Raw genomic sequence first — 25,031 nt, 5'->3', positions numbered from 1 at the left:
TCTTAAGGCTTAATTTCCCACTCCCCTTCTTTCGGTGGTTTGTGTTCTAGTACTAAAAAGAAGAAGCCCCCATATTCACAACCCCCAAAGCTCCTGCATAGCGGCCACGGCTTGGAGAAGGAAAAAGTTCAGAGCACACGGCTCTCAAGGTGATTCTGTGGATTTTCGGCTCCTCTCGGCTCCTCTTCGGCTGCGTTCGGGTCACGCTCGTCTCAGATTCGGTTTTCTCGGCTTCCTTCGGCGGGCTCTCGTTTTCTCGGTCGGCTCTGTTCGGCGGGCTTTGGTCGTCGCTTGTTTCAGGCTCTCTCTTCGGCTTCCTTCTGGGGGCGCTCGTCTTCTCCAGCTCGGATGTCTTCAGCTGTCATCGGCCGACGCTCGTTTCAGACTCGGCTCTCTTCGGCTTCCTTAAGTGAGTGTTTGTCCTTTTGGCCTCGGCTCTCTTCGGCTATCTTCGGCCGATGCTCGTTTCAGGCTCGGATCCTCTTCGGCTCTTTTCGGCCTACGCTCGCCTCGGTCTCGGCTCTCTTCGGCTGCGTTCGGTCGTAGCCCCGGAAGGGCGTGCATGGAGTCGGCAGTCCCGGCTAGACTACAAGCTATGGCGCCGCTGCTGGAATATGAACGGCAGCTGGTGCTGGAACTGCTCGACACAGACGGGCTCGTAGTGTGCGCCCGCGGGCTCGGCGCGGACCGGCTTCTCTACCACTTCCTTCGGCTACACTGTCACCCGGCGTGCCTGGTGCTGGTGCTCAACACGCAGCCCGCCGAGGAGGTGCGGCCGCCGGCGCGGGGGAGCCCCTGAGCGGGTGCGGGCCCCGACACGGGTGCGAGGCCTCTGGGTGGGATGGAGGGGGCCCGAGGGGGTGCCCGTCCCTGACACGAATGCGAGGGCACCGAGAGGGATGGAGGGGCCCGGAGGAGTAGGGGAGGCCTCTGAGAAGGCTGGGGGGATTTCTGACGAAGGGTACGGGTGGCGGCAATAGGGGATCCCGGGGTTGAATATTGAGGCTGTTGCTGGGGGCAAAGGATAAAGATCCCTAAAAGAAAACAGTGATGGAAACAGAGAGGTCTCTGAGGGTGAAGGGGAGACATGAAAGGAGAAGCCAAGGCCGGAGAGAATCTAATGGCCAAGTGGGCCCCAGGGGCTCACCAAGGCTGTGGGAAGGTGGGCGCAGGGTCGGAAAGGAAGGGGGCTGGAAGCGGGGGTATTGGGGGAGTTTAACTGGGGTTAAGGACAATGGGGGAGTCTGGAAGAGAGAACCATACACCAGTGCTGAGGGGTATTGGCCTGGGGTGGGGCTGGAGGGCTGGTAGAGCCTGGTCTGATGAGCCCTTAGAGCAAGTGACCCAGAGAAAAATGTCAGCCGAGAAGAGTGACCACAGACTCCTGGAAGCTAGCGACCCTGACTTATGCATCTATCACCAGGTCTTAGAGGAGGGTCCACCATAACATATGGTGCCCAGGAAAGGGGGTATCGACCTGAAGATGTAATGGGCCAATGGACCCAATGACATTAGGAAGCCCTCTCTTGCAAGAATGGGGACAGACCTAATAGTCAAAGCAAGGTCTGAGAAAGGGATTCCCAGTGATTCTTCTCACACAGTACACCTGGCTACAAACCTGGCTCTCGTGGGCAGGTATTTTCTAGGTAGCAGAAGTCTTTTAACCCAGGGTTTAAAAAGTCCTTAGCGTGCTAAATAAATGCAGCGATTCCTTACTGTAAATCCAACGACAGAAACAGAAAATCCTGATTGGATGAGCGACATAAAGTAGTGTCTTAGTTTACATATTCATGTCATGTTCATTATTTCTGAGAAAGATAGCACAGGATTTTAATCCTAGTAAAACCTGAATCCTAGTAAAGCTTGCCCTGCATTAAACACTGTACTAATCAAGTTTGATTTGGTTTAGGAGTATTTTATCAATCAGCTGAAGATAGAAGGAGTTGAACACCTCCCTCGCCGTGTAACAAATGAAATCACAAGTAACAGTCGCTATGAGGTTTACACACAGGGCGGAGTTATATTTGCAACAAGTCGAATACTTGTGGTTGATTTCTTGACTGATAGGATACCTTCAGATTTGATAACTGGTAAGAATCTGTAACCTTATCATTTGTATATAAATGTACAATTTTTATGTCTCTTCTGCCAGACTCAAAACTAGAACCTCCTTGTGGACTGCACTGAATCTTTTTGCTCAAAATCGTGCTCCCAGCCTTCAGCATAATACCAGACTATAGACTCTCGATAATTATTTGTTGTCTGAACAAGGTTACCTTTTCCTTGTCTCCTAAGCTCAATCAGAGTCAGTACTTAGGAACTGGCCAGCATTTGCTTTTAGAAAGTGATCAAATTTGAAATTTTTGTAACTATCCTTTGTATATATCCTAAACTATTTGGCCTTCCTCTTTAAAGAGTGTTTTGCCCCTGATGTGAAATTAAACCAAGTGGTTGCTTAATGACTTTGTGAAGAATGATTTAATTTTAGCTGGAAGTAACATAGAGAAGGAATTCTTTTTCACTCTTATGCTTCCTTTGGGAAACTTTTTCTGATTTCCCCAAAACTCATTTAGAGGCCTTGCTCTGGGCCCCAGAGGGCCCTGTATTTCTTATACCACTACATTGTGTTTGCCTATTTATCTGTCTATCTCACTGGCTTAGATAACAACGTTCTTAAGCGTAAGAAGGGACCTGTTCAGCGTTTCTTCCATGTTAAGTAACTGGTAATTAGTAGGTGCTAAACACATATTTGTTGGAGCAGTGAACAGATGGATAAACGATGATCTTTAATGAACTTCTGGAGGGCAAAGAGAGTCTGAAATTCAGTTGTATCTCCCATTATAGCTCATGTGTCATCCTGAACCTAGAAGACCCCCAGGAAATATCTGTCAAATAAATGAAGGAAGGAATGTTTTATATGGTTCATGGTGAACTTACAAAGGAAACCTTGTGTTGTACTTTTATGACATTTATAATGGTTATAAACTGTGGCATCAGCCTGACACTCAGATGTACCTGACTTTGAATGCTGACTCCACTGGTTACTTAATGTTTGTGAGCCTCTATTTTCTCATTTCTTTTACCCAAGAAAATAGTGCCTTAAAAAGCTAACATAAGAATTAAGTGATGAGATAAAATACATTGCTTAGCATAGTGCAGCACATGTGCTTAATAAATGAGAGCAAAAATAATGTTTGCTTTTTATACTCAAATTTTGTGATAGTGTGAAATGATTTCTTTAAAATCTCAGATTTGTTTTATTTTTTTGCGGGTAAATGAAAACAAAATTCTATTAAAAACACCACCAGATGTCAGTATTACACTGTGACTTGGCCTAATCCGGTGGAAAGTGATATGAATCAATGAAGTGTCCGAAAAATAGGGTATAGACAGTTCCTTAATTAAAACTGCAAAATACCATCCCCATTTCTGATAGGGTCTTAACCAGTAACGAAGCCAGAACTGCTGTTGCTACTTAGATGAATGAAATGCAAATGAAGGCCAGCAGTGAATTATTTCAAAGTCTGGTCCCCCCGGATCACACTTTCCATTCATCAAAGCTCTTATAGACCAAAGAGCCATCCCAGGTCAGGTCATGTAACCCTCCAAAAGCTGCTGGATGCCCCTAGTCCCAACTGGTTCCCCCATTACCACTCAAGTGTTGCCAACTCCACTTCCCACTCTGGGTATCTCCACCAGAACTCCTAAATGGCAAGAGAATCTGTACTTAGTACCAGATTGTACTTAGTACCAGATTGTACTTAGAAAAGGACAGGAGAGCAAGTTACTTTCATTGCTAAAGCTGATCTGACATCTCCACCAAGAACTCAGAACACGTTTTCTTGGAAATGAAAAAAAAAAGTTACATGTTAGATTTGTATGCCCATCGCTGTGATTCAGCTCTATAGTCATTCAGCAAATGTTTACTCAGAGTCCCTTGTTTGGCAGGAATGCACTAGGTGCTGAAGATAGAAAGAAGGGGACAGTATAGGGACTCTGAGTTAGATTGCTTCTGGGTGTGACTTCACCTTCCCCATTTATCAACTGTGTAGCCTTGGGCAAGTTACTTAATTTCTCTGTGCTTTAGTTTACTCATCTGTAAATTGGAGAGTAATAGTACCTTCCTTCTAAGATGATTGTGAGAGTGAAATGTGGTAATGTCTGTAAAATACATGCACAGTATACAGAGTTCTGTGATTACTTCTCGTTATGATGTCAAGCAATTTAGTGGAGGATGGAGGTAACCTTGTATACTTTACCTCATGAGAGGTAAAGTACATTATGAAATTATTGAAAGTTATGGGAGCATAAAAATCTAAGGATGCTTTTGTGGGACTAAAACCACACCTAGAAACCTAACCTGCTTGTGGTGTTGATATTTTTATCTTTTTAAAGGGAGAACCCTGAGGTGGGGTTGAGGAGTAGGGGGGCCACAGCCATGTGGTTTGGAAACTTTGATCTTCTACTTACTGGGTTACCCTGGCCAAGTCACTTCTATAATTTCTTGGTCTCATAATAATACCAGTTCCATAAAATTATTGTGAGGACTAAATGAAGTTAAATCTATAGAGGTACCCAATGTAGTGCCAGGGATAAAAGTCTTTATCATGGAGTAATTGAGTTTTTGATCCAGAAATAATGTCTTTGCCCCCTTATAGCATCTCATATTTCCCCCTAAGTTACCACTAATCACACTGCATCAGAATGGTCTACATAGATATGTCTGTATCTCTCCCTAGACTGTAGGCTCTTTGCTCACAAACACGGGCAGGCAGTGAACACTTGGTAATCATTTTATTGGCTGTATCTTGTCCAGCACTCTCATGGTTTAAGTAAGGAAACCTATTTTTGATTGTCCTTATTTTTATGATTCAGAGCTCTCATTACCCCTTCCTTAAAAAAGAGCTTATTAAATATACCTATTAAATGTTTTTTTGTTTTAAATGGACCAGTTTACCTCTCAATCAGATATTGATTCTGAAAATTGAATTAATCTAATAGATAATGCTGATTTGTCCAGACTTCTGAAATACAGCTATTTTCTATAGTCCACATCTGATGTATACATAAAAAAAGAGAATTAGTAACCCATATGGCTTTTAGAAGTTCTTCCTCCAGTGTGCCAAACGTGCTCCCAGCCCAGGGCCTTTGTCCCTGGCCTGGCGCTCTGTCAGTCCAGGTGTTGACAAGGCTCCATCTCCATCACACCTTCACTCCCATCACCTCAGGAGACCATCCTACCTAAGTGACAAAGCTCCACCCCTAACACTGCGCTCTCTCCTTGGATTCGTGTTTTCTCCTTAGCACTTACCACTTTCCAACGTACTCAGTATTTTACTTATTTACATTATTTATTTCAAGTGCAGGGATTTATGTCTGTTTTTATTTGCATTATTTATTTCAAGTGCAGGGATTTATGTCTGTTTGGTTCATGGCTGGATCCCCAGCCTAGAGAAGTATGTGGCCATTCTCAAGGAGGCACTCCATAAACATGTATTGAATGAATGGATGCGTGAACGTGAGCATGAAAATTACAAGTCTCTTCCATAACCGAAATGATCATTTCCCCTCCCCTCAGGCATCTTGGTGTATCGAGCTCACAGAATAATCGAGTCTTGTCAAGAAGCATTCATCTTGCGCCTCTTTCGCCAGAAAAACAAACGTGGTTTTATTAAAGCTTTCACGGACAATGCAGTTGCCTTTGATACTGGTTTTTGTCATGTGGAAAGAGTGATGAGAAACCTTTTCGTAAGGAAGCTATATCTGTGGCCAAGGTAAATAGCATTATATGACAAGTTTCTCTGAGAAGCTCTGCTGTAATTTAATGTTAATTTAATTTTGCATTTTATAGATGCCCGTCAGGTTGATAGCAAGCGTATCCAAGTATAAGTATGTGATCACCATATTTGTGATTCTTTTGAGAGTATAGAGAGATTTAAATAGTTATTTTTCTGATAGTCCATCATATCCATCCAAGGGTAGCCACTTTATTCTTCCATGTACTTTTAGTAAAATCTGCAGGAACCTAGAGACCCACAGCTTTAGGTGGACTGCACCTTTACTGACTAAGTTCCCCCGTTCTGCTTTGAAAATTACCCATCAAGACTTGGGGAACTAAAGCCTGAGGGCTTTGGAGAATTTTTGTAAATTTTCAATATTCAAATATTTTTGCAGCTTATGCTAATATGTGTTTTGATTATACTGTATCTTACTTAAGATTAATTGCTGTAGTCTGTTTTCTTTCTTGTTTGTAACTTATTTCAGGAGTCAACAGATTTTTTCTGAAAAGGGCCAGATAGTAAATATTTTGAGCTTTGCAGGCCACGTGGTCTCTGTCACAGTGGTTTACCTCTGCAAAGCATCAAGAGCACAGCTATACACAGCACCTGGACAGATGGGCATGGCTGGGCTTCAGTAGTGCAGCTGTAGACAGTACCTGAACAAATAGGCACGTCTGGGCTCCAGTAGGGCAGCTATGGACAGTACCTGAACAGTGGGCACGGCTGGGCTCCAGTAGGGCTATTCAGAAAAACAGGCACCGGATTTGACTCGGACATAGTTTGTTGACCCCTATTTGATTTGAATAAATCAAGATAGATTTGCCACTTCCATCCATTGAGGTTGCAAGTGTTCTTGGAATCATTGTTTGTTTGCTTTCCATTTTGTTTATCTCTGAATTATGTTTACAAAAACTGTTAGAACATTAAACTGAGATCACAACTACTTAGCTGTTGAAAAGCAAGAAAATATTTGACAGATATTTTTCTTTAGGTTCCATGTGGCAGTAAACTCATTTTTAGAACAGCACAAACCTGAAGTTGTGGAAATTCATGTGTCCATGACATCTGCCATGCTTGCTATACAGACCGCTATACTGGACATTTTAAATGCATGTCTAAAGGAACTAAAATGCCATAATCCATCACTTGAAGTAGAAGATTTATCTTTAGAAAATGCTATTGGAAAACCTTTTGACAAGGTACTCTTTTTCTTTTCCTTTTTAAGGTGTTTGTTATGTTGTAATTTTAAAGAATGCAAGTTATTTTAATATTGCCAGTGTTCTTAATAGGAATTTGCTGTTATTTTAGAGTTAAATTGGAAGTGATTTAAGTATAGCTTCTTTGGTTTACCAGAAAGTAATAATTTCTGGTAAATTTATGGATTGGCATATAGTTGTGTTTTTGCATAATAAGTGATTATGCCCCATTCTAAGTATAAGTAAGAGAAAGAAAATCTTTTTACTCTGAAGTGATATCTACAGATTGAAAAATTTTGCATAAGAGTACTTCATAATTATGTGTTAATTTATTTTGTTTTTTGGAATAAAAAATAATTTGGATGAATTTTCATTACTGAAGAATGCAAAACTGTCTTAAAATTACTTTCTGAATTGAGAAAATGTAAGAATTTAGTTCAAAGAATTTTTATTCTAATTTTTATCATAGATTAACATTAATACAGGTGTGTGTCTAAGATTGAACTGTAAGTCCAGAAAATGCTTGAGTTTTAAAAAATTCCAGGTTGCTATTTTTTTTCATATTTTCTTCAGACAAGTTCCTAACATTTAAATTCTGAATATTCTCTTTGTCACAGGAAATGATGATAGTCCTTATAAAAAAAGAATATTTTAACTCTTCTCATCCAGGCTATTGATTGTTTCCAAAAAGTCAGTTTACTGAAATACTGATACATAAAACTAATTTCATATATTCTGTTCCTCTATGCTTTAAGTTTATTATACCTTAGATCTTGGTTATACCAAAAAAGAAAAAAAAAACTCATTCTTACAATAAATGAATATGTTCTTATAACTTAATACATTTTTCACTAAATTGTTGTTTATCATCCCCGGGCTAGTAAAAGTCAAAGCATTGTTTTGGGTTTTTGAGTAACCAAATCTAAATATGGATATAACTTGCACCTTATTAGAAAGTATAAGCTTTTGTTTGTTAACAGCTATGTTAAATATATATTATCAGTGCTGAATTATATTCTTATTTTAGACCATCCGCCATTATTTGGATCCTTTATGGCACCAGCTTGGAGCCAAAACTAAATCCCTCGTTCAAGATTTGAAGATTTTACGAACTCTGCTGCAATATCTCTCTCAGTATGATTGTGTCACGTTTCTTAAACTTCTGGAATCCTTAAGAGCAACTGAGAAGGCTTTTGGACAGAATTCAGGTGGGAGATAAAAATGCAAATATTATTCCAAGAACTGATTTGAGTAAAGTGCTGGATTTTTTTGAGAAATCCAGGTGTGGAAGTGCTGTATTACAGACCAAGATTTCTGATGATGTTTTGTGTTCATGGCACAAGGATAGGGGATTTATTGATAGCTAATATTTCCTCCTACTTAACTGTTGTTCTATGTAATAATAAATATTCATACCTATTAATAGCAATTTTAATTCTAGAAAAGACTGTGTAGTACAGGCAGGCCCTAATTTAGGAATAATTTGCATTCTAGCGGGTTCATTGTTACAAATGTAAAATCCATTTTTCCCAAAGAAACAGCAAGAGAGTATGGGGCCTTATCAGCTAGAATGCCGTATCAGTTTGTGTGCTCTAGAGAAGCAGCACAACACGAAATGTGTGTGTACACATATAAAATAAGAGATCCATTATAAGGTGCTGGTTCATGCAGTTGTGAAACCTGGCAAAGTCTGAATTTACAGGGCAGGTGGGAGACTGGAAATTCTGGTGAGGGGGGTGTTGAATTCTTTTTTTTTTTTTGTGCTTACAAAGACACATTTTTTTAATTGACAATTCAGTCTCTACACACATAAGCATTGCACAAATCATAAGTGGATTAGCAATTATATTAATGATACAAACTCATGAGCATTTACAGCATTAAGTTCCTATTCTAGGTTTGGTTCATTTTGTACCAGGTACTTTAGTGACTATGACAAATAAAGGAATTTGGGCACTACTTCAGTTCATAAGAATTAGCTTTCAAAAAAAGCATATTTGCTGCCTTAGTTAGTATGTCAAACCCAGGAAAATCAATAGCTAAATGACAAAATGAACACTTAAATAAAATTTGGTGTTAAAAACTTTAGTTTAAAATGGTGGTTTAGGGTGGTATGACGGTGGCTCAGTGGCAGAATTCTCACCTGCCATGCCGGATACCCAAAAAAAATGTTAGTTTAAAATTGTAGCAATTGGATTTAAGATCCAGAAAGTAAAGCACATTGTGAATTTTAAGAAAGGCTCCCAAGTCTGCTTCACTCTTACTACTATTTTTCGATTTATTTTTAAATTTTTTTGTACATGGGCAGGTACCGGAAATCAAACCCAGGTTTCCAGCATGGCAGGTGAGAATTCTGCCACTGAGCCACCATCGTGGCTCTACACCCTGTACTACATTTTAAAAGAATAATTCTGGACTGCCATAATATCTTCCCTGCAGGCATAAATCATTGTTTCATGGGAGAAACAAAATGGTAGTTCACATAAATGGATTTTATTTTATTTATTTATTTTTTTTACATGAGCAGGCACCAGGATTCGAACTCGGGTCCTTGGGCATGGCAGGCAAGCATTCTTACCTGCTGAGCCACCGAACATAAATGGATTTTAAAATAAGATTCTTACCATTCAAAATAAAATAAAAACTGGGTAGCCACAGTGGCTCAGCAGGTACAGTTCTTGCCTGCCATCCCAGAGACCCACGTTCGTTTCCCAGTGCCTGCCCATGCAAAATAAATAAATAAATAAAATAAAAACTAATATCTCCATCAAATTACTAAAAACATTTTATCAAAACGTTGGCTAGACAGAGTAGCCAATCACCATTTAACTTTGCTGACTGCCTAAGAGCACAGGGAATGTGTCACTTATGGTGGCAGGACACCTGAGGTCGAGTCCTAGCACTGCCTGACTTGCAGTGTGAGGTCAGACAAGCCTTTTGCTTCCCTGGGGTTCTGCTTACTCAGCTATAGAATTGAATGGAGAGTGGGCTAGTTGGCTTTTAAGAGATCTTTCAACTAAAAGAATCTAAGTGAGCTCCAGACACCCCTTCCCCCTTTTTTTTGTATGCTGTGTGGCAGGGTCACATTTCATTATTTTTCCATATGAGTATCCCATTATTACACCACCGTTTGTTGAATTTTTTATTGTTTTTGGGTTTGTTTTTCGAAAGGTGCATGGACTGGAAAATTAAACCCAGATCTCCCTCATGGCCGGTGAGAATTCTACCACTGACTACCCTTGCACCACCACCACCACCACCAGACCCCATTTTGAGCAGGCACTTAGGGTGGTAAAAGAAAGGCATTAAGAAACAGAGTAGAGTATTTTCTATGTTTTGTGCCATTATTCAGCTCCAGGAAATTGTTATCCAAAACGTTCATCTAATGACTGGTACTGTTAAAGGGCAGGCAAATAAGGCATTCGGCAATGACATGTTCAATTAAAATGTAAAAAAACTATGACCAATTTGGGCAGAAAAGCAATGCGCTACCACATTACTACAAGCAGTTAGGATTTCTTGCTTCTGAATTTCAAGATCCATCAATCTGGTAGCGAAAATGCCCAGGGAGTTGGACAGTTCAAGCCATTTGACAGAGATCTTCCTGAACTCTTACCACTAAGGCAACTTCAGTGACACGGGTTCTAACAGAAAGGATGCAAGAGAGTTAAGTATTGAATAGGATTTTTCCCTTTCTTTACAGAACAGAAAAATGATCCAAAGACAGTAATGGCTTCTTATTTTACATCTTCTAAAAGGAATACAAATATCAGTTCTTGAATTCAACACACTGGCCTCATTTTCAAAATACATTTATTTCCTCATCAGGCAACCATACATTAGAATTGAGAACATGAGAGCTACGTTATTTGTTTAGTTAGCCCAAGTCTGCCAGGAGCGTCCCTGAAGCCTACAGCTGAAGAATGAGTCCTTGGGCGTCAAACATTAACACTTTCTCCACAGCCACAAGTTCTTTGATGTTTGAGTTATTGAACACAAACTCATTGGATAATTTGTCTTCTACATAGTCCATTTCTGTTCTTGAAAGTGTTAACTGTGCTTTCTTTTCAGTGAACACTCTGACTTCATTTTGAACAACTTCACCAGCATTTCCCTTTGTCTTAGGATAATCTGGAGTTTAAGAAAGGCCAATATAGGGGGTATGAGGGTCACTCAGTGGTAGAATTCTCACCTGCCATGCAGGAGATTCAGGTTCAATCCCTAGCCCATGCACTTCCCAAGCAAACAAACAAACAAACCAATAAAAAGCAAACAAACAAAAAATTCAACAAATGGTGCTGCAATAATGGGATACTCACCTGGAAAAAGAATGAAATTTTTTGACCCCACCATATAGCATACAAAAAAGGAAAAAAAAGAAAGGCCATTACAACCCTGATATAGATACCAGCGTTCACACCTACACTCTCAGGCTTATCTTTAAGAAGCCATTTAGTCAGCCCAGATTAACAAAGCCAGAATCTTGGATGTCCTGTGCTCGGTGCCTCCGCTGCAGCCCAGTCACCTCAGCCTGTCTCCATGGGCACAGCAGGTGCATTGACACCACAAGCTGAGGCGCACCGATGTTACATTCTTCAGTACAAACTCCTTAGGCTGGAAACTTGGGAAGGAGTGGAGGGTGTAGTGTTGAGGCAGAATTGCCTCTGACCTCTAGAACCCTCAGTCCTTGCTGTTAAGGTCTCCTTTACTTAAGGTCACCTCATTGTAGATGCTAATCCCATCTATGAAATACCTCCACAGCCACATGTAGGTCTGTGTTTGACCGAACAACTAAACACCATAACCTAGTCAAGTTGACATGTAAAATTAACCCTCACAGGTACCAGGGGCTAAAGAGAAGAGGAGATTTGTAGGGAAATTATAGTAAGAAAGACTAGTCTAGCCTAGTGGTTCTGAACCTTTGGGTCCCCTCCACATTGTAAAATTATTGAGGGTCCAGTGAGATTTTATTTATGTGAATTGCATCTATTGATATTTACCATATGAGGAGATAAAACACATTTTAAAAATGTTTATTCATTTAAAAATTAACATTTTTAAGAAAAATATATTTACCACAGGCAAAGATTATTGAGAAAAGTGGCATTGTTTTACATTTTTGCAAATCTCAATGTCTGACTTAATAGAAGACAATTGGGTACTCAGATCTGGTTCTGTATTCAATTGGTTATGGTAGTTGTTTTGACGGAAGAATATGAAGACAATCTGGTCTCGTACTTATATACAATTGAGAAAGAGATGAGTATTTTAATGAACTTTTCAGATAACTATGGATATTCTTGGATATAACACCAAACATTGACTGATTTCTTAAAGATTAATCAGTGTGGGATCTGAAAGCATGTAAATGAGCTTTTCATATTCTGTTCTGTTAAAAGCCATTAGTCTGTCTTGTACTTTAAATAGGTCTTTTACCTTTTCATGGTTTTGTAACATGATATCGGGAGTATATTGGTTCACTGAATTATGCAGATCTTCCAAATGCTGACATATTTCATTATATGATCTCAAAAAATCACTTAATAGCATCACAAATCTTACCAGAAAAGTCTTTAAATATTGGGATGCTGCCAAGCTCATGATGGCGGAGATGACTTTTCCACAGTTCACATTTGCCCATGAAAACCAGATTAGATCATTGACAGCAAATTCTGTCAGTTATTTCCCTTGAAGTGAAATGCTCAGTTTGTTCATTTTCAGGAAAACCTCTGTCAAATGCCCAAGTCTGAGAATGACCGTAGTTTTTCTGTCAGTTGTTCATTCAAGTAAGGACAGTATCCCATGAAAAAAGTGGCTAGTTCAGCATGACTCAAACAACCCCACATGTGCTTTCCTCAAGTCAACCATTCTACATTAGTATGTGGCAGAAGTGCTTTATATTTTATATATATTGCCCACCTTATCACACAGAACATTAAAAAGATGTACACTCAAGTGAGATTTAATACACGTAATAATTTTTACTGCTTCATCAGGGACATTCTTAAGTGAAAATGTCTTTTGTTTAACCTGCAAGCAAGTGGCATTGAAGAAGAGTACATTGACTGCGGGTACGATTTGGGCCCGCTGCCTTGATTTGTGCTGATAAATCAAATGTCACCCATGTAACAGCAGTATCAGCCATCAGTGCTTTTGCACCATCATTGAAAATATCAACCCAGAGGAAAAGGCAAATAGTGTGTTAGGGTATTATGAAAATGGTTTTGATATCGCAGAGACCTGAAAGGGTCTTGGGGACCACGCAGAGCCCATGAACCACACTTTGTAAACCGCTGGGCTAGCCCACCAGGGACCCAGTGGGGGAAGGTTGTAGTGTAGTGGGGAGGAGGCCAAGGTGGTGACCAAGGCTGTGAGTAGATTGTGTGGTCATCAGAGACTTTAAAATTAATCATAAATTGAAGGCTCTTTTTTTTCTTCCTTTTCCTACTAGGTTGGTTGTTTCTTGAGTCTAGTACCTCAATGTTTGTAAATGCTCGAGCCAGGGTTTATCATGTTCCAGATGCCAAAATGAGTAAAAGAAGCAAAATCTCTGAAAAAACAGAGATTAAAGAAGAACAAGGTATCTTGTAGGCTTAAGTCTTTAAATGTTTCTTTTGTTTAAGCATTTGATATGGAAAGGTTAAAATGTAATATTTGTAAAGCATATGTTTAAAATGTAATATAAAATTTTCTTCAACATTGTGAAAATACATGTCTGTATGTTAAATGTATGTATATATATTAAATGTAACATGTGTAATGTGTGTTAAAAGTACTCACCCCATCAGATTTCAGAGTCCATTGTCAGAGAATTCCAAATAACAAATGCCAAGTCCCATCCTTACTGCTACGTGGGAAATATAGATTGATAATTTTTTTTACTTCAATAGAATTTTTGGCACTTAAAGTCTTAATGGACTTTTAAACAACTTCTATCAACACTTTGAACTTTTTAAGAATATAAAATACTAGAATTAAGCAAATATGATTTTATTCCAAAATCATCTAGTAGATATCATAAATATTTGCTGTTTTTTTCAAGGCATGAGATAGGATTCATGCTTGCTTCCTACCTAGTTCGAAGGTTTATTTCAAAACTTACTTAAAAATAGTAATGATGAGTTTGATTGTTGCCTATTCCTGTCCATGTTCAAGATTGTGGAAATCATGTAGATTTTTATATGTAAGTACTGCTATTCTGGCTAATTCCTTAATTATATGTAGCTTAGATTATAGAGAGTATAGCAGTTGATAGCTAACACAGAATCATCTTTTATTGGTGACTAGGCATAGAACTTTCTGTTGAAGCTTTATGACACCTATAATAACGTGGCCTCAAAGTGTATTTTCTTCTTAAGTCCTTTTTCAAAAAGGCAGAGTCCATGTAGCACATGAAAACTTCTCAATGGAATGGGTTTATGGAACGTTGCTTGTGTTAGCTGTTGTTTAAAAGACTTGGAAATGCTTTATGGATAAATGTTATCATATAGAATGAAGTAACCTTTTATTTCTATGCAGAAACACAAAAGGAACTGGTTCTAGAAAGCAACCCTAAGTGGGAAGCCCTAAGCGAAGTGCTGAAAGAAATTGAGGCAGAAAATAAGGAGAGTGAAGCCCTCGGTGGTCCAGGTAGGAGAAAAGGGGATGATACTTACTTTCAAAAAACTCTGTCAAGTAAATCTTTTTTTTTTATTAGCTCTTTAAAAATAACTCACTTTTGTTTATAAAATGTAAAAGAATAATACCAAATGAATACAGAGATCCCATGGCAATTTCCTTTGGGTTATCTCCTGATTGAACCATTGTATATTTAGGAAAACAGGTTGGTTTCTTTTTTGTTTGTTTTTGTTTTTGTTTTTTAACTGACTGAATTCTCAGGACTTCTATTTAAAGATTCAGCTGATGGCAATACATATATTCACCAGGTTTAAATCTCAACTCCCCAAAGAGAAAGCTAATGGTCTTCTGTTTTATATTCAGCAAGTGGTTTTCCAAAAAAGTCTGAACTCTTCTATGGAATGACACTGACCCATCCCTAGAAAAGAAAAAATCCACATTTTAGAAATATTCTCTTCAAACATGGGTATACTAGTAGATTAGCACAGTGGACTAAACCCAAACTATTAAAAAAATAATAATAAAGACAGAAAATAAAAGAAAACTAAATAGAGAAAATAGCTGTTAAGGCCAGATATCTTTGCAGAGTTACTGCAGTCCTCTGCTTCAGCCTCAGTGCTTATTGCCCCCATGCAGCTCCCCCCACAACCGTCAACCTCCTGCTCACTGCACCTCGGGTGCCCCAAGGCCCCTGTTCTAGTTTGCTAGCTGCCTGAATGCAATATACCAGAAACGGAATGGCTTTTAAAAAGAGGAACTTAATGAGTTGCTAGTTTACAGTTCTAAGGCCGAGAAAATGTCTCAATTAAAACAAGTCTATAGAAGTGTCTGATCTAAGGCATCCAGGGAACAATACTTGGTTCAAGAAGGGCGATGAAGTTCAGGGTTTCTCTCTCATCCGAGAAGACACACAGTCATGGTTTCTCCCTCGGCTAGAAGGGCACATGGTGAGTGCAGTGTCATCTGCTAGCTTTCTCTCCTGGCTTCCTGTTTCATGAAGCTCCGCAGGAGGTGTTTTTCCTTCATCTCCAAAGCCTGGCTGATGGAGTCTCTGCTTCATGGTGCTGCAGCATTCTCTGCTCTCTCCGAATCTCCTTAACTCTCCAAAATGTTTTCACTTTTATAGGACTTCAGAAACTTATCAAGACCCACCCAAATAGGTAGAGACATGTCGTCACCTAATCCAGTTAACAACCACCCTTGATTAAATCACATCTCCAGGGAGATGATCTGATTACAGTTTCAAACATACTGTATTAAATAGGGATTATTCTGCCTTTATGAATTTAGATTAAAACACGGCTTTTCTAGGGGACATGTATCCTTTCAAATCAGCACAGCCTCCACCGCCACCTATCCAAACCACCTTCCATGATGACCATATCCCCCTCACAGTGCCACTAGAAGAGCAGCCAGGACTGGAGGCACCATCAGCCTCCAGGTAAGCCTCTGGAGCCTTACACCTCTGCTACCCCTGGCTGTCCTACTCCTTTGGCTACAGTGATGTAGCTTTGGAGAACTTTGCCAAATCATTTTCTCCACCAGTCTCATGGGAAGAGAACATGTTGAGAAACATGGAGTTGCAGAACCAATGAGGTCGCAGGATCTACCTTCAGGATCTCAAGAAATCAGAACTTGACCACTGGGGGAGTGGGCCAAATGCATGAAGTATGTGCGACTCTTGGAATATAGGGGAAATCAGTCATTCCTGGAACAGCACAAACTGGCCATGGACAAAACGATCCCCATTATGTGACTGCCTTAAGACACAGTACCTGAATGAGCAGGTGAAATCCATGAAGGAATTAGATGACTATGTAACCAACCTGTGCAAGATGGGAGCTGGAATCTGGCTTGGCAGAGAGTCTCTTTGACAAGCACACCCTGGAAAACAGTGATAGAGCAAGCCTTCCCCCAAAGCCCCAGAGTGATATCTGGGGTCACCACAGCAGGGCATGCGTGCTGGGTTTACTTTTACTGTTTCTAGAAATTGTATCAACATCCACTAAATTATTTCATTTGCACCATTCATTCAAATAAAGTTTTAAAAAAATGGCTTCTGAGCCTTTGAACTCCTGCAAAGCAATATAGGTAAGCATATAATCCTAATAACAGTAAATGTGCTGTGATATCACCCCAGAACTTATGGTGCTATGATTTAAGACCCAAAATCATCTATACTCCCTGTAGAAAAAGTAGAACTTACAAAGAAGAGAAAAAAATTACCTCTAGCAACCACTGTTAATATTCGCATATTTCTTAGATTTTCTCTTTCCTATGGTAAAGTCATAGTTTAGATATAATTTCTAGTCATAGAATTAATGGTATCAGTGTCTTTAAAGTTATTGCCGCCTGGATTCACAGAAAGTTTTTATCAGTTTTCATTTCTTCTACCAGTATAGAAGCCTATTTCTTTCACTTTAGCTAACAATGTCTGGATATTGTATCTACTTGTGTATGTATACATATTTATATATATATATCTATGTATCTGTGGATACATGTGTATATGTGAGTATGTATGTAAATCACAATTTTATTAATTTAGTGAGAAAATAAATGTTATCTGGGTATAAATTTTGATGCTTGATGAGGTTGAATATTTTCTCAAATGTGTTTCTTCTTTTGTGCATTGTCTTATTTCTCCTTTGCCAAGTTAGACTCTATCCTCAGTTTGTATTTGCTCTTTGTATATTAAAAATACTAACATTTGTCATAGATGTTGCATAACTGGTTTTTTTCTTTAGCTTTTTTGGTATGCAGTTTTATATTTTTTAGAGTCAAATCTATCAGTCTTTCCTGAAATTTTTCTATTGCTTTTAAGCTCAGAAAATCGTATCTATCCAGAGAGCTTGAGAATACTCACTTCTGTTTTTTGTGTGTTTTGTTTGTTTGTTTTTTATGATTTAATGTTTAGCATATGACTCTACAACCCATTCAGAATTTATGTAGGTATATAAAGCCTCTGGAAAATTGTTAATTAAGAAGAGCTTTTTTAGAACCTCCGTTATACCACGACTATACTTTCACTAAATATTTCTGACTTGAACTTTACTCAGAAAATTTAAGCAACCCTGCAAGAGAGGTGAGACTGTTTGATGAACTCCTAAGGCTCTTAGACTGTTTGGCAATTATGCATCTTTACTACCAAAGGGTAATGTGTCTTCCTATTGTGAAGAGATGTTAGGGGGCATGTGGGGAATAGAGGGGAAAAATTAGGTAATAGTAACATAACAGTGTTTTCTAATTTTAGGTCAAGTACTTATTTGTGCAAGTGATGACCGAACATGTTCCCAGCTGAGGGAGTATATCACTATTGGAGCAGAGGCCTTTTTATTGAGGCTCTACAGGAAAACTTTTGAGAAGGACAGCAAAGCTGAAGAAGTGTGGATGAAATTTAGAAAGGAGGACAACTCAAAGAGAATTATGAAATCTAACAAAAGACTCAAAGACCCCCAAAACAAAGAAAGGACTTCTACCAAAGAAAAGACCCTCAAAAAGAAAAAACGAAGATTGACTTTAACTCAGTTGATAGGGAAATCTGAAGAACTTGAAGCAGAAAAGGGTGTTGAAGGAAATCATAGAGAAATTAGCAGTAGCCAAGAAAGCTACTTAGAAGAAATCAAACACGAAGAATTTGATTTAAACTTGTCATCTGATGCAGCTTATGGAATCCTGAAGGAGCCCCTTACCATCCTCCATCCACTTCTGGGTTGTAGTGACCCCTACGCACTGACAAGGGTACTCCATGAAATGGAACCAAGATATGTTGTGCTGTATGATGCAGAACTAACATTTGTTCGTCAGCTGGAAATATACAGGGCAAGTAGGCCTGGGAAACCTCTCAGGCAAGTGATGAAGAATTTTCACTGCTTCTCAAAGGTTTCAGCTTCATGGTTCTTTGAGATTTCACCATTCTGTGTTGGCTTTCTTGTCCTTGGCAGTCTATTGGTAGGATGTTGGTTAAGTTTCATGAAAATTTACTTTGCTTTCTGATGAACCTGAGAGATTTGTATAGGAAAGATGTCAGCTATGGTAGCAGAACTACAAATCTAGGGGCCCTCATGTGTTCTCAGTAGCTGTCGTGTTGTTTAAAGTGCTGTATCTGAACAGGGCTAGGAAACTTAGAATATCCTCAGTTCTACCAAAAGGTAATATAATTATGACTTGGTGAAATAATTTCAGTATTCTAAAATGTCTTTCATATACATTTTAAGTGACTCTAAATCGCTTCCACATAAAATGAAAGTACTTGGGGAATTATCAAACCAAGGTTTCTTGAGTTTCAAGAAATATCAGATGAGAAATCTACAGAAATATCAGATGAGAAAACGATGCCTCCCAAAGAATATAGTGTTCTGGCTCTTCAGTTATCTGGGGAAAATAAACAGCAAAATTAATATCCTGAACTCAGTCTGAACCAAAATATAGAGCCAAAAGAAATCTCTTTGACAGTTTAACTAATGCAGCCTTTCAGAGAAGAGATGAATTGAGGAGGTGGATCAGAAATGATTCAGGATGAAGAGATTAGGTGAAGCTGGTAAAATAATTATACACTGGTCAATTTTTCATGCTTAGCAGTTGATCAACTTTGTAGATAGCATGTGTCCTCCAAAGTTCTTTGTTTTCTGAAAACAGAATGGTGTGATATTTGAAAATAAAATGTCAGGATCCGAAGGGATCCAGGAGTCCAGCCTCTCTGTCAGTGGGCAGCTGAGGCTCAGAAACGGTAAATGACCTTTCCTTGGCCACATACCACATTGGTGGGTGAGCTGAGGTCTCTAAATGCATTGTCCCCTGCTCTTTTCTCTGTCTCTGTCCATGCTTAAGCAAGATACAATCTAGGAAGACAAATCGAGGGTTAAGAAAGAAAAATACTTCTGATAGAAGATGAAGAAAAGGGACAAAGGAGATGCTTAATTCAGCTTTCTTTGCAACGCACAAGATAGAGAAGCAGGACCTTTCTAAAAGAAAAGATATATCAAATTATTTTAAGATGCCTGATACAGTCCATATGTCTTGTATTTCCAGGTGTTTATATAAAATGTGCAATGACTCGTTCTGTTAAGGTGCAGAAAAGAACTGAGAAATTTCTTGTGAAGATAAAGGCCATATAGATTCCATTTGTTTATTTTTCACTACCATGGACTTTCATAAGATGGTTTTTTAACTACTGTCCAACTTTTTAAACGGTTGTTTGGCAGAGGTGCAAAGAAAAAATTGGAAAAAGAGAAGCCTCTAAGATTTTTTGTTGTTTTTTGTTTTTGTTTTTGGTTATGAGAAAAGAATTATTCTATTCCATTAGTTATATTTCAGTGTTTATCTAAACTCTGTTCTTTCTTTTGGCAAAAGAAAAAAAAACATGTTAGGAAACCTTAAAGAGGTGGAGTTTAGGCAGCTTAATTTTATTAAGTGTATGATTAATGGAATCTTTTATTCTTAATCAAATATTTATTTTTGAGCACTTTAGATCACTGATTTTAAATGCCATGCTGTTCCTTTTTGGGATTAAAAAAAAATTGAGGGGGAACCTTAAAGTGTTCTGTCTTAACTTGCAGGGTTTATTTTCTCATATATGGGGGTTCGACTGAAGAACAACGCTATCTCACTGCTTTGCGAAAGGAAAAGGAAGCTTTTGAAAAACTCATAAGGTAATACATAAAGGATCAGTATAAAAATAGCAAATTGTCACCAAGGACTTTAAAATCCAGTGGTTTCTTTGGGTAGAGAAGATCTAATATGCCTCAACACATATAGAGAGGAAGGGGTTGGAGAGGGTTAAGTCACGATAAAAATATGGCTCGATGTGTCCTGCAGGGTACGCATCAGCACATATTTACTTTTTCTCTTTTCCCTCTTTTTTCCACCTCCAGTTGCTTTTCAGTGACTTACTAGAGTATTAGAAATACAGTGATGAAAAGAACTATTTTTTTTTAATATTTTTTAATTTTGAAATATTATATATATAAGCAAAAAAGCAATAAATTTCCAAGTACATTTTAACAAGTAGTTATAGAACAGATTTTAAAGTTTGGTATGGGTTATAGTTCCACAATTTTTCATTTTTTCTTCTAACTGCTCCAAGACACTGTAGAATAGAAATAGCAAAATAATGATTCTGTAGCCATATTCATTTGTTAAATCCTATCTTCTCTGTTATACTCCTTCTCCTTAAATAACATGTATGTCTAAAGGCAATAAATTTCAAAGTACATTGCAGCAATTAGTTGTAGAACAGATTTTATAGTTTGGTATGGGTTACAATTCCATAACTTTAGGTTTTTATTTCTAGCTGCTCTAACGTACTGAAGGCTAAAAGAAATATCAGTATAATGATTCAGCACTTATACTCATTTGTAAACCCAACCTTCTCTTTATAAGGTCCACCATCACCTTTGATCTTTCTCTCACTCTTTAGGAGTATTTGAGCTATTCCCATTCTAACTTCTTCATGTTGATAATATGAAATAGGGGGGTAGAACTAGTTGATATTCTGGAGAGGCTGGCCCCTCTGCATTTCAGGACTTACCTGGTCCAAGGATCCATCTGGAAGTTGTAGGTTTTGGAGAGTTATCCGAGTGCATGGAAACTTTGTAAAATCTTATATAATGCCCTAGGGTAATCTTCAGGATTGTCAGGAATGGTTTTAGTTGGAGTTATGGAAAGTTTTAGATTCTAAAGGAAGCTTGTGTAAGAGTGACCTCCTGTGTAGCCTCTCGACTCCATTTGAACCCTCTCAGCCATAGATGCCTTATTTGTTACACTTCTTTTCCCCCTTTTGGTCAGAATGGCATTGTTGATCCCACGGTGCCAGGCCAGGCTCATCCCTGGGGGTCATCTCCTATGCTGCCAGGGAGACTTTCATCCCTGGATGTCATGTCCCATGTAGAGGGGAGGACAGTGGTTTCACTTGCAGAGTTGGGCTTAGAGAGAGAAAGGCCGTATCTGAGCAACAAAAGAGGTCCTCTGGAGGTGACTCTTAGGCTTACCTATAGGTAGGCTAAGCTTTTCCGCTACATACATAAGCTTCACAAGAGCAAGCCTCAAGATCAAGGGCTTGGCCTGTTGATTTGGACAGGGCCTGTGGGCTTCATGAATGCAGCCAGAGAAAAGGCTAGACCAGAAGAGATCATGGTCTGGACTGAAGCAATTGCCCAGACCAATCTTGGAGGCCTCAGACACTAGCAGGGTCTCAGTGGAAACGTGAGGGCTGAAATTATTTTTAGTGTGCAGTTGCCTGGGCCAGAGTCAGAATTTCAAAATAGACAACCATCCTCTGGCGCTAGCTGTGGGTTCTCCATGTATGTGTAAAAGTGTCCCAGGTAGCCCAGGGTATGTATTCCTGCAGACAGGGATGTTTACTGAATCAGTGCCATTGAGTCCCTGTGACAGGGCCCAGCCCGGTACCCATCACTTGTCATGCTCTATAACTCTGACATGCCTAGGCTATGAGTTCCCAGCTACAAGTCATATAATTATCTATCAGTTCACCCATCTGCTATGAAAATATGCTTTCTAGTAATGTGCTCCATGGAACTGTTATAGATAGGTAGATAGGAAGGGAGGGAGGGAGGTAGATTGATAGATAGGAAGAAAGAAAGAAAAATAATGAGAAAGAAAGAATGCGCATGTAATTATTTTCTGAAAAGATGTTTCTGAAAGAGTGCTACAACAAATCGGGTGTTATCCAGCTCCCTCTTTTTTATCCAAAGCACCTCTGCATCTGACTCTCAAACTCTAAACATAGATTTACTGAGCAACTATAGTGTACTGAGCCATCTCTTAATATTAGAGTGCTGCAGTTAACACTGGTGCAGAAAAAGTCTTTTGTCTTCCTGGAGCTCATACTCTAGAGGAAAAGATGGACATTAATCAGTTGTAAGTATTGTAACAAATAGAAGTGTGCAGAGTGCTGCTGACTGCCAGTGTCAAAGGAAAGGGGTAATGGAAGAGCATGTTATAGAGGCCTGACCTGGGCTGGAGGTCATGATGGCATCACTGAGAAAGTGACATCTGAGCCAACGCAAGTGCGGGAGGTGATGCCAGGAGGTGGAGGCGACACAGTGGAAAAGAGGACTGTGTTGAGAAAGGCTCAGAGGCACAAGAGCCCTGTTAAGGGTTTAGGGCTTTTTTCTAAGGGCAGTAAGACAGCATTGAAGGGCTTTAAATAGGAAAGAGACATAAGTATATTTTTAAAGGCTCTCTCTGGCTTCAAACTGAGGAATTGGGACAGAGCAGAGAGACTGGTAAGGAGGCTGTTTGCAGTCACCTGATAAGAGATGACAGTGTCCAGGATTAGGGTGATGGAGACAAGTAGGCAGATTGAAGAGATATTTGGGAGATGGACTCGAAGAACTGGTGATACTGAATGTGTGCCACTACCTCCTCGCCTTCCCTTCACTGTTTTTAAAATATCCATTACCTAAAACTTCTCTGATTAAAATGATTGTCACCAAGTTACAAATGAACTCAAAGCTAAAATATTCAGATCCAATTTATTGTTGTTAGAGCCAATGTAACCTGGTAGAATGTGGCAAGGTAGTCGCCTGGGTACCTGAGTTGTTATCCTTCAGGCTTTCTCCAGGTGACTTCCCCTCCTCAGTCATATCAAGGAACCAGTAAACAAAAGGGTGCTTTTCTTAGATTGTAACCAGATGTTGGGGACCCCCTGACATTCCTGGTTTATGCATGCGATTTTACATACCACAGGGCTGGGTTACAAGGAGTGGGTAAGCTGGCACAGACTAGAGGAGCCCTCCCTCTGAGGAACCCTGAATATGGAAGATGGCGTTGTCTCCTACACTTCAATTGATAAAATAATTTCCACAGATTTTTCTAATAGGAAATTTTTTATTTTTCTTTATTAGAGAAATTGTGGGTTTGCAGAACAATCATGCATAAGATACAGGATTCATTGGTTGAAGGACATTTGGGTTGCTTCCCTCTTTAGGCAGTTGTGAGTAATGCCATATCAGTGTGCAAATATCTGTTTGAGCCCCTGCTTTCAATTCTTTTGAGTATATACCTAGTAGTGGGATTTCTGGATCATATGGTTAATTCTATACTTCACTTTCTGAAGGACTACCAAATGTCTTCAACAGTGGCTGCACCATTTTACGCATTGCCATAGTAATGAATGAGTTTTCCTGTTTCTCCACATCTTCCCCAACACTTGCTATTTTCCACTTTTTTAATAGCAGCCATTCTTTTAGGTATGAAATGGTATCTCACAGTGGTTTTGATTTGCATTTCCTTGATGACTAAAAATGAATATCTTTTTATGTGCTTTCTGGCCATTTGTAACTCTTCTTTGGAGAGATGTCTGTTCAAGTCTTTTGCCTATTTTTTAATTGTTTGTCTTTTTGTTGTTAAGTTGAATGACTTCTTTATATATTCTAGATCTTAAGACTTTATCAAATGCGTGGTTTCCAAATATTTTCTCCCAGTGTGAGGGTTGTCATTTTGCTTTCATGATAATGTCCTTTGAGGAATAAATGTTTTTAATTTTGATGAGGTCCCATTTATTTTTTCTTTTGTTGCTTCTGCTTTGGGTATAAAATCTAAGAATGCATTACCTAATACAAGGTCCTGAACATGCTTCGGTATGTTTTCTTCTAGGATTTTGATGATTCTAACTATTGTATTAAGGTCTTTTATCCATTTTTCAGTTGATTTTTTTATATAATGTATGAGGCAGGGGTCCTCCTTGTGCAAATGGAGATCCAGTTTTCCCAGCCCCAGTTGTTGAAGAGGCAGTTCTTTCCCAATTGAGTGGTCTTTGTCACCTTGTCAAAAATCATTTGACCATAAATGTGAGTGTTGATTTCTGAGCTCTCAGTTCTGTTCCATTGGTCTATATGTCTGTCCTTGTGCCAGTACCATGTCACTTTGATAACTTTCACTTTGTAAGTTTTAAGATTGGAAAGTATGAGTCCTCCAACTTCATTGTACTTTTTCAAAATGACTAGCTATCCGGGGCCTCTACCCTTCCATATAAATGTTATGATTGGCTTCCCCATTTCTGCAAAATAGGCTATTAGAATTTTGATTGGAATTACATTGAATCTGTAAATCAATTTGGGTAGAATTGACATATTGATGATATTTAGTCTTCTAATCTATGAACGTGGAATGTCCTTCCATTTATTTAGCAATTCTTTAATTTCTTTTAGGAATGTTTTGTGGTTTTCTGTGTACAGGTCCTTTACATACTTTGTGAAATTTGTTCCTAGATATTTAGTTGTGATTATAAATGGAATTTTTAAAATTTCTTCTTCCCATTGTTCATTGCTTATGTATAGAAACAATATTGATTTTGGGGTGTGGTCCTTGTACCCCTCCACTTTTCTGTATTCATTAAAGCTCTGTGAGCTTTGTTGTGGATTTTTCAGGATTTTCTGTATAAAGGTCACATCATCTGCAAATACAGAAAGTTTTA

At 38.9% G+C, this 25,031-nt stretch overlaps 1 protein-coding gene across 2 annotated transcripts in view; it reads left to right on the top strand.

Moving 5' to 3' along the window:
* The first annotated feature begins 244 nt into the window (after window positions 1-244).
* ERCC4 (ERCC excision repair 4, endonuclease catalytic subunit) overlaps window positions 245-25,031 on the top strand; it is a 44,507-nt gene continuing 19,720 nt past the window's right edge. The window contains exons 1-9 of one of the 2 annotated variants that reach the window (XM_077141755.1): window positions 245-769; window positions 1,910-2,090; window positions 5,579-5,774; window positions 6,772-6,979; window positions 8,004-8,184; window positions 13,428-13,556; window positions 14,495-14,605; window positions 17,847-18,441; window positions 20,152-20,244. In XM_077141755.1, the coding sequence (XP_076997870.1) occupies window positions 563-769; window positions 1,910-2,090; window positions 5,579-5,774; window positions 6,772-6,979; window positions 8,004-8,184; window positions 13,428-13,556; window positions 14,495-14,605; window positions 17,847-18,441; window positions 20,152-20,244 (1,901 nt within the window). In that variant the 5' untranslated portion in view covers window positions 245-562. Of the gene's footprint in view, window positions 770-1,909; window positions 2,091-3,797; window positions 4,270-5,578; window positions 5,775-6,771; window positions 6,980-8,003; window positions 8,185-13,427; window positions 13,557-14,494; window positions 14,606-17,846; window positions 18,442-20,151; window positions 20,245-25,031 lie in introns of those variants that run through there. The other variant, XM_077141756.1, reaches the window with a different exon arrangement.

The sequence above is a fragment of the Tamandua tetradactyla genome, chromosome 23 (genome assembly GCF_023851605.1).
Source record: "Tamandua tetradactyla isolate mTamTet1 chromosome 23, mTamTet1.pri, whole genome shotgun sequence".
In the NCBI taxonomy this organism is placed as follows: Eukaryota; Metazoa; Chordata; class Mammalia; order Pilosa; family Myrmecophagidae; genus Tamandua; species Tamandua tetradactyla.
This window is presented reverse-complemented; position numbering and strand designations above follow the sequence as displayed.